Genomic DNA, 9,995 nt, shown 5'->3' with positions numbered 1-9,995 from the left:
TGTGTGTGTGTGTGTGTGTGTGTGTGTGTGTGTGTGTGTGTGTTGCCTCTGTAGAACATGGTGAATGAGGGCATCTGTATATTGGAAATTGCATCCTGTTCTGAGAACATGGACTTTAATCATATCTTTCTCCCTCTGATCTCCTTCAGAGTAATTTGACCCCTAAACGTAAAGTACAGATCCATGACCAGCGCCCAGTGAAACCCCAGTTAGCACTGTTATACATGGAGTATCTACTTACTCATCCAAAGAACAGAGAGTGCCTGCTCTCTGCACCCCAGAAGAAACTTAACCATCTTTTGAAAGCACTTGAGATGTCAAAGGTAACTACTTATTCTGAGGTTGAGTACCTTTATATGGTAGTAACAGTGATGCAGTAAGATACACATTTTTTCATGATTATGGTGCTGTAATGTTTGTGAGTTGGAAAAGAATTTAGTCCATAAAGACTCCAGGTGAGGTCCGGAGCAGCGATACTACCAGGATCTGTCTCCTCATCAGCAGTGTTTAGAGCCCACATTTCTCCAAGGCTTCTGGGCATTAAGGCTCCAGTGTGTCCTCCTGCATCTCAGAACATGCTGTACATCCAGGCTTGTTACTTAGAGTTTCCATACATCACTGAGGAAATACTAGCTCCCTTCAAAGTGTTTAGCAGATTGTTTTCCTAGGAATTTTAGAGAGTGTTTGATGTGAATTTATGAGGCCTCTAATGCCCTGTGGAATCTTGTTCTTCCCTGCTGCGCTGGTCTGGACTGCCTCCTGTTGGAACTGCTACTGAACAACCCTTCTCACTGCTGCCTCCCAGGATGGTGACTCAGCAGAGCTTATGTTGAAGAAGAGAACTGGGGTTCCTGTGGGCAGTGGTCCCGAGCCCCCGCAGGCCTACTGGCTGGGTTGTGTACTGTTCATGCCCACTTAGCAATGTTCAGGGGCAGGATGGCAGAGTCAGGCTGCAACCAGAGCTAGTGTCTTTCTGGTTTACCTGAAGGTTAGGTACTTTGTACTTTGCTGTAGATGTAGTGGCACGGCACGTCATTCAGAATGTGGGCTCTGGGTTATAATCTTCCAGGCAAATCTGGAATCACTTCTGCAGTCTCCAAGTGGGAATCCCCCAAACTTCAACAAAGCTGCCGCCCTGCATGCCTTTGGTCTTCACTGCAGGCTGAGCGTCCATCTCCAGTACAAGGTACAGTGCACAGTCTTGTCAGTCTGAACATCATGATTCAGAGCTGCTTTTGTTACTTACTTGCCTCTTTCTTGTGTTGGACAGTTCTGCTCAGAAGAGAAAACTCATCTGTCCATTTTGGATGACACCGGCTCTTGGTTGGAGGGCAAAGTTTTACCTTTTCTTCGGGACCAAGAAGAAGAGCACCTGAAACTTCAGAGGGATGTCTGTCAGCAGGTGATCCAGGTCAGCACAGTCCATTCCCTTGACCATGTGTGTTCAGGATTGATTGTTTTGTTAAGTTGTTTTAGACCTTGGAGTTGCATTTTTAATACTTTGTGTGGCATTTCTTTTTATCAAGCACAACCTGCATTGATTTAATGTAATTTTATATGCTGCATGTGACAGGCATTTGGTTAGATCGGTGCAACTTCATAAAATGTAGATTTCTTATGGAAACAATGAAAATGCATGTATTTATGGAAATCCCTTTAGAAGTACAGTTGTAAATACTCTGTTAATGGTATTAGTCCATCACAGGAGAAGCTTTGTTTGGTCTGACAGACTCTCCTTTTAAATGACTTTTGTTGGTGAACCTGTTTCTTACAGACTTACCTGACTGTGTGTAAAGATGTTGTCATGGTGGGCCTTGGAGATCCTAAGTTTCAGATACAACTTTTACAGCGGAGTCTTGGAATTATGAAAAGTGGTACAGTATCCTTCATTCATTAAAGGAGCATTTCAGAGCAGTAAATACTTAAAAGCCAGTCCCTTCCCTTTCTTAACAGCCCTTGAAGTTCTTTTAGTCTCTGGTCTGCTTTATTAGCAGGCAGGCTTCACTTGACATTTGTGTAGAGACCCTCCCAGAAGGCTCTGCTAGGCTTGTACTGCTGTGGGTGGGGTAAGTTGGGAGTTGTGGGATAATTCCCCCACCATGATCAAGGAATGGTAAGTGACCTGTGATAATGAGTAGCATGCCATTTTTGCTTCTGGCAGACACTCAGTTCAAGAATGATCAGTGAAGGAGTGAGAGGGCAAGTTCCCTGAGCCCTTCCTGAGGGCCAGGGTCTCAGAGCCCATGTCAGAAGACAGTAAGAAGGGTATGAGTGATGTGGCCAGGAGGGTGTGACACCTGGAGCCAGAACACGTGATGCCATCTGACAGTGTACAGTAGTAGGAAGGGTGTTTCTGAGCTGTGACCGCCCATCCCCCATGCCCCTAAACATCAGTTCCAGCCCCTCTTTCACTTTCGTGTGGATTATTAATAGGTGGTTTTCACTGTACACCCAGTTACCGAGATCTGTGGAGGTTATCTGTCAGTGTTTGAAACTTACCTTTCTTTAAGCCTAGAGGTTTGCTGGGAGAGGCTGTCATCCATTAAAGTCAGTTTAAGAAGTCTAGTTGGTTGAGGTTAGCCATCACAGTTAGGCTCCTGCAGGCTGGGCACCTTCCAGACTGGCCCGAGTGTAGTACCATTCTCCATGTGCTGCTGTAATTGATTTTTGGTAGCTATGGAGCTAGACAGTGGTAGGCAGCTTCAAGTATAACAAGATTGTATATCGGTTTACAATTTCTAAAACTGGAAGTTCATTTCCTACCTAGTCCAGCTTTTTTTCATTGTACTCTATAATAAAAACTACATTCCATATATAAGCTTAATATATTATACAGTCAAGATGATTTTTTTATACTTAATTTATCATTTAGGAGCTGTTTGCACCTGAAGACTGAATCTGCTTTTTATTATTTACAAAATTTAATTTTCTTGCAGAACTAACCAGAATTTGCTCTCCAGTTAGTCAGTTTCATTACATGGCACTAACCTGTCTCCACTAGATCAAGTCCAGAGCTCCTGACTGGACCTGTGACCAGGCTGAAATGAGTGTATTTTTTTTTGCAATGCTGCAGAGGTCAGAAGAGGGCATCGGGTACCCCTGGAACTGGACTTAAGGATGGTGTTAGCTGTCATGTTGGTGCTGGGAACTTAGGTTCTCTGCCTGAGCAGCCAGTGCTGTTAACCACTGCGCCATCTCTCCAGTCCCTGGAATGAGCCTTTTGTTTTGTATGTGCAATAACTAGGGATTTCAGAATGCATTACCTTACCACAGTATTGCCATTCCTCTGTAGCAATTGCAAGGTATGTTAACAGTCTGAGCCACGTGGAACTCAGTGTCTACTGCTCATTGGACTTTTTGCCCACTTGAAAGAGACCATTTCAAGAAATTATGTTGATATGGGACTGGAAGGATGGCTCAGCGGTTAAGAGCCCTGGCTGCTCTTGCAGAGGACTTGGGTTCGATTCCCAGTACCCACAACCATCAGGAACCCTAGTACCAGGGAATCTGACACCCTCTTCTGTCCTCCATGGGCATTGCATGACATGGGTGCACCTACCTACATGCAGGCAATACACTCATACACATCAAATAAAAATAATTAAAAATTTTTTCAAAGTTATATTGACGTTAATTATGCTCCAGTAGAGCATTCTCTACACCCAAGTGCATCCTAAAGAGGGCATTCCTGATGCCAGGTGTGGTGGTGCACGGCTTTAATCCCAGCACTTGGGAGGCAGAGGCAGGCAGATATCTGTGAGTTCCAGGCCAGCTGGGGCTATAGGGAAACCTTTTCTCAAAAAGAGAAAAAAAAAAAAAAGAAGCCACTCCTGGGGGGAACGCAATTGGGTAACCAAGTGTATAATGCAGATAGTAGAGGTCTAAGTTCACAAACATCAGCTGTTGTCAGTACAACACAGTATGTACATCCTGAAAAGTTAATATAATAATAGAACTTGTTGGAAAAAAAGACTTCCTACTAAATATACTAGCCCAATTAAAAAGCAGTGTTAAATTTCTAAAAAGTAAAGACTATAGGCGATGTAGAACTTTGTCTTAAATGAAAAGTAGAAGGCTGTTGATGGAGAGTAATGTAGCTGGGTCTGTGGTATCTCAGAGAACCATGCTACCACATATAGAGTAGGCACAGTGCCGGAGGCCGTCCTACAGCTTACAAGTGAGACTGACTGGCTTGCTGCCTTCTCTTGTAGTAGCAAACCTTTGTTCATTGGCAGGTATTTGGCAGCCTGAAGATTAACAGTGTTGCTTCAGTTGCAGATAGATGGCCTTGAGCTGTGAACCATGCCTGGGCAGGACTCTCCACACTGACCTTACAGATCAGTAACTTTTGTGGCAGTTGCTCTGCATCCTTGCTTGCTAGCAGTTTGTCCTAACCAGCGTGTTGCATACTTGGTTCATAAAGTACATTACACCTGAATACAATGAAATAACTTACAGTTACAATTTTTAGCTTTCTAGGTTTTTGTCCATGTTACTTAGACTATTCACTTTGAGGAAGGGTGTAAGACAGCTCTTCTTGTCTGCTAGGTCTTAACAGCATTCAAGTTTAAAGAACGCTGCACCCTTCTTCACCTGCATCAATGGAGATTGTACATGACAAGTGTGTAGGAGCATGTCCTACCCTTTTCTGAAAAAGAGAATGGCTCCTTGAAAGTTTGTGTTGTAGTTTTAGAGATTTTTTTACAGCTTCTTGCTGATTCTGGCAGAGCCTTAGACCTGCAGAGGATTCTAGGGTTCATAGAAAGGGCCTTTGGGATGGGAAGTCTGTTTTCCCTTAGGAAGATTTGGGTATAGTTGGCTCCTATCTCTAGTAGAGCTTGCTGCATTTTTGTAGTCCATTTTATAGCTGAAGGACTTTGCCCTCCATATCCAGGTCCATTCCCTGGGCAAGTTCTGTGGTCACCTGGACAGTAGTCTTTCTACAAGGAGCATTGTCTCTGTGCTTTACTATATGTTTGTTTTATTTTAAATACCTCTTATAGTATGAATTCTGCCAGGTTTGCTATCTAGTGTGCATAAGCTAAGGGCAGACCAGTACCTGAACCATATATCAGTGGGACAGGATAGCATAGCGTGCTTGTGCAGCTTACCTGGCACAGGCCATTGGCTCTGCTTTTCTTATGTTTACCAGCAATATTGGTTAGTTTAAAAAAGATGGAGGAATAGTATGATTAGGGTTACATACAGAATAAATTTTGCCAGATTAATGTACATAGTCAACGAAATGATTCAGGAAAGAAGGAAAACTAAGAGGTTACTTCCAAGTGTTAGAAATCTATCAGGATATCACATCATATTCTGAGAGACCTGAGGCCCACAGTCGGACTTGTCCCACTGGGTTTTAGCTTTAGTATTAATATAAGAGAAAATTCATGTTTTTAAATTCAGCTCTTCTAGAAGGCACACTGCCAGTTGCTATGTGTCCAGATGCAGTGAATAAAGATCTTAATTTAGTGGCAGAATCAGTTGTACTACTGCTGCTGGGGAAGGAACTGGTTTTGTACTTAAATTGAGATAACTTTTGTTGGTGTGTTTTTAGAGTTTGGACTAGTCTTAGACCGTGTTTGGCACTGTCTCACTACTGATAGGCTCTTCCATAACTGCTATGTGCATGTATTAAGAAATTTCAACTGAATTACGTGCTTACATAATTGATTTTTCTCCTTTCTAGTGAAGGGGTGCTTTTACATTTCATTACTTCTCGGCATTCTGAAGGAAGTAACTAAAGGTTCCATAATTCAGAAAACAGATTCAAATGAAGAGGTTACAGTGCTGCTTGACTCAGTCCAGGAAGTATTTCAGAAGATGTTGGAATGTGTAGCCCGGACCTTCAGGAAGCAGCAGGAAGAAAGTGTGCTGGTATTGCACTTTAATTGACCATATCGACTGGTGGAGGGTGGCCAGGGTTGGATGTGTGGAGATTGTGGCTGAATCTTGATTTTTACTTTACCATCTGCTATAGGTATTGGGCCAGGCAGCAGCCTGAGTGTACCTGCATCCTCTGGTGCCATGCAGGCCCAAGAGTCTTGAGTTTTACCCCTGCCACCAGTCTCAAGCTCAGGGGTCAAGGTCCCATAACCGGAAGGACTGTAAACAGATCTGATCTCTGCAGCCTGTTTCCAGAGCTTCCCAAATAGAATACACTTGTGAAGGTGCTCATTTGGATAAGGCAGTGACTTCCCTGGAGAGATGCTAATTTCTGTCATCTGTTAATGTCCATGATTAGAAGCAACTTTGAAGGGACAGTGGTTTTCTGTTCATGGTGAAAAGCTGATAAGATGTGAGATAATTGAGGAGCCAGGTCATAAAAATCCCAGGTGCCAGGGCTGTCCCTAAAACAGTGTGAAAGCAATTCCTGAGCAAGCTATGCTTTTAGCAGAGAGAGAAGAAAGAGAGAGAAATTATGTATCAGTGAGTTATTATTATCTTTTAATTATGTATATATGTGTGTGGGTGAGTGGGTTTGTGCATATGATTGTAGTACCCACAGAGGCCAGAGGAAGAAGTTGAATCCTCTGGAGCTAGAGTTGCAGGCAGTTGTGAACTGCCAGACATGGGTGCTGGGAACTGAACTTGGGTCCTCTAGAAGAGCAACAAGCACTTTTAACTGTTGAGCCATCTCTCTGGCTCATCATCAGCTGACCTGAACTCACTGTGTAGACCAAGCTGGCCTTGAACTCACAGAGATTTATTGCCTCTGCCTCCCGAGTGCTGGGACTAAAGGTGTGTGTCACCACACCCAGTGAGCTATTATTTTTTAAAGGTTTTTTTTTTTTTTCATTTATTTATTTTTATTTCATATAAGTGTTATACCTGTATAACACTGTATGTAAGTATACCATGTTGTGTGGAGGACAGAAGAGGGTGTTGGATCCCCTGGAACTGGAATTACAGATTGTTGTTAGCTGTCATGCGGGTGATGAGATTCAAACCTGGGTCTTCTGCAAGAGCAGCCAGTGCTCTTAATCACTGAACCATCTCTCTAGCCCCTTAATGAAGATTTTAAAAAAATGTTTAAATGGGAGCTTGCTTATGAGATTTTCAATGTTATTCTAGCCTTAGCTGATGGAAGCAATGGAAGGCTGTTGGTTTGCTTTTTTTTAAGCTTAGTTCATAGTTATTTCAAGAGTCCAATCTGTTTATGTAATTTAAAAATATTTTCTGTGTATGAGTGTATTGCCTGCATATATGAAGTGCACCTGTGTTGTGCAATGTTCTCGGAGGCCAGTAGAGGACATCGGATCCCTGGAACTGGAGTCATGTAGATGGTTGTTAGCTCTTTTGTAGGTGCTGGGAACCAAACCTGGGTCCTCTGCAAGAGCAGCCAGTGCTAACTACTGACCATCTCTTCAGCCCTGTGTTTATATAAAATATCCCTATCAAGTCTTGTACCATTACTTCAGTAGTGTCATTCGGAATTCACTGCCTCAGTTAATTTTATGCCCCCCCCCCCTGTGTCTTTACTATTGATACTTCTTTTTGTTTGTATGTTTTTTTGGAGACAGGATTTCTTACTCTGTAGCCTAGGCTGGCCTGGAACTCACTTTGTAGCCCAGGATGGCCTCAAACTCACCTCAGTCCTTCTACCTTAGCCTTCTCAGTTCTGGGAGACAGATGTGAGCCACCACACCTGGTACCTGATTTTTTTTTTTTTTTTTTTTTAAACTGTGGGGTTTAGCTCTACTGACAGTGACTAATGTGATTTCTTGTAGCTCCTTTACTCTCTTCAGACCCCTCTTCATGAATTTATTACCACTGTCCAGTCCTGGCACAAAGGCACTTCAGTCCACCGTGGTGTGCTTTCTACCCTGATTGCTGCGCCTGTGGTTGAGATAAGTCATCAGCTGCGGAAGGTGAGGTATATTGATCCTGAAACTGCCTTGTCTCTTGACTGTACCACATTCTGTGTCTGCTCACAGTACTTCCAAGCTTGAGCCTTTGATGAGGACTGTACCTAGTGGCTGTACCTCACCAGTCAACAGCAAGTTAGTCTAGAGCCATGTGGTATTGTGGAGCATATGCTAAGGGTGTTGTCACTCCTAACTAGATGGAGCCTCATGATGTGGACCTGTCTGTTGACTGTATCTTGGAGTTTTGAATAAGTTGACTGATAGTTTCTTAAGAGTCTTCTCTCCTGAGGAGGAAAGCAGAATACAGGACTGCTCTGGACTGTGTTGATGTGGAATGGTTCATACCTCTGCATGCCTTCTGTGTTGCCTTCTTTTTTTTTTTTTCCCCTTCCCATTTCTAATCAGAGAAAATTTGGAACTTTTAAAAATATTTATTGCCAGGCATGGTGGCACACGCCTTTAATCCCAGCACTCGGGAGGCAGAGGCAGGTCGATTTCTTTGAGTTCAAGGCCAGCCTGGTCTACATAGTGAGTTCCAGGACAGCTGGGGCTACAGGGAGATTCTGTCTCAAAAAGACCAAAAAAAAAAAAATTTATTTATTTTTATGAGTATTATGAGGGTTTTACCTGCACATATGTGTGTGTCACATGTGCGCCTGCTCCCCACAGAGGCCAGAAGAGGGTGTTGGTTCCTCTGAAACTGGAGTTGCAGATGGTTGTAAACCATCGTGTAGGTGCTGGGAACTGAACCTGGGTCCTCTGCAAGAGCAGCAAGTTCTCTTAGCTGCTGAGCCATCCAGGAATTAACAAAAGACAGTGAGGGAGAGACAGGACAAGATGGGCACATCCATGCTACAGTATAGGAGAAAACAGGCGTAGGCTGCCTGGGCATGGGAGTGACGAATTAACCCAGGAGCTATTTGCACAAGGAATTGACTCACCAATGGTGAACATTATCCAGGGGTTGCCCTTGAGGATCTGGCACTAGGTTACAGAGTCCAGGCATACTGCTCCACACCTTTCCACACACACATAAGATGGCATTGCCCTACCCTACCGCACCACAGGAAGTCTTTAGGCCAGAACATCAGCATTCCTGATTGAGAAATGCTACTCTGGACTGAGGTGGAGAAAGGGTTAAATTGCCTTAGCATAAAGGTACATCGTTTATAGAAGATAAAATCAAGTTAAAGGCTATTTGACATAAGGCTTTATTTCTGTTTCACTGAGTAAAACTTCCCTGGGTACAATAATGGTGTATTTATAATTACATAGTGTACAAAGCTTGTTCATTTGAGTTTATGTAAAGTTGTTGCCAGGTAGAAGAACCAGATCAGTGTGAATCAAGCTGTCAAAATGTACTGATCTGAAACTTTCCTAGGTTTCTGATACAGAAGAACTGACCTTACCACAGTGTCTTGCTGACCTTCCTCCATTTTCAAGGTGTTTAGTGGGAGTAATAACGAAGTCTTCAGATGTTGTCAGGTAATCGTCTTTCTGTGGTCCTCGAGCACTACCCTGACTGTAAGTGCTCTTAGTGCTTTGCATTCTATTCCCTTTTCCTCTCTGGGTTTTCAAAGGTACTCCCCCCCGCCCCAAGAAAAACATTCCATACAATTTTTCTTCATTTTTATGGGTGATAGAAAATATTTAAGTTAAACTTTCATAAAGAAAATTCTTTCTGTAAAGTATATCCATCTAGTTTCTGATTATGTTTACCATAACTAAAGTCAGCTAGGAAGGGGGAACGTGTGCATAGAAAAATACTTCTTGGGGTTGGAGAGATGGCTCAGCTGTTAAGAACACTGACTGTTCTTGTAGAAGACCTGGGTTTGAATCCCTGCACCCACATGGCAGCCAACAGCTGTCCATAACTCCAGTTCCAGGGGATCCACCAGCCTCTTCTATCTTCCATGCGCATTGCACGACATGGGTGCACTTACCTACATGCAGGCAGTATACACATGCACATTAAATAAATAAATAAAATATTTAAAATAAAAGAAAAATACTTTTTTAAAAAATTTCTAAATCATGTTTTAATTGATTCTGTTACTATATATTATTATTATACTACTTTATTAGTTTTTATTTCTAACCATGTCTGATTTATAACTTTTTTAA

At 42.8% G+C, this 9,995-nt stretch overlaps 1 protein-coding gene across 2 annotated transcripts in view; it reads left to right on the top strand.

Annotated features, from left to right (window-relative positions):
- The window catches only part of Ncapg2 (non-SMC condensin II complex subunit G2), a 76,434-nt gene that overhangs the window by 44,651 nt on the left and 21,788 nt on the right, over positions 1–9,995 (top strand). For both annotated transcript variants that reach the window (XM_008833059.3, XM_029563490.1), the window contains exons 19-25: positions 150–323; positions 1,070–1,186; positions 1,271–1,411; positions 1,775–1,874; positions 5,693–5,880; positions 7,734–7,874; positions 9,253–9,356. In XM_008833059.3, coding sequence (XP_008831281.1) covers positions 150–323; positions 1,070–1,186; positions 1,271–1,411; positions 1,775–1,874; positions 5,693–5,880; positions 7,734–7,874; positions 9,253–9,356 — 965 coding nt within the window. The remainder of the gene's footprint in view (positions 1–149; positions 324–1,069; positions 1,187–1,270; positions 1,412–1,774; positions 1,875–5,692; positions 5,881–7,733; positions 7,875–9,252; positions 9,357–9,995) is intronic.

The sequence above is a fragment of the Nannospalax galili genome, unplaced genomic scaffold, assembly GCF_000622305.1.
Source record: "Nannospalax galili isolate Female #2095 unplaced genomic scaffold, S.galili_v1.0 scaffold516, whole genome shotgun sequence".
Taxonomy (NCBI): domain Eukaryota; kingdom Metazoa; phylum Chordata; class Mammalia; order Rodentia; family Spalacidae; genus Nannospalax; species Nannospalax galili.
Note: the sequence above shows the minus strand (reverse complement) of the source record. Positions and strands in the feature narration are given on the sequence as shown.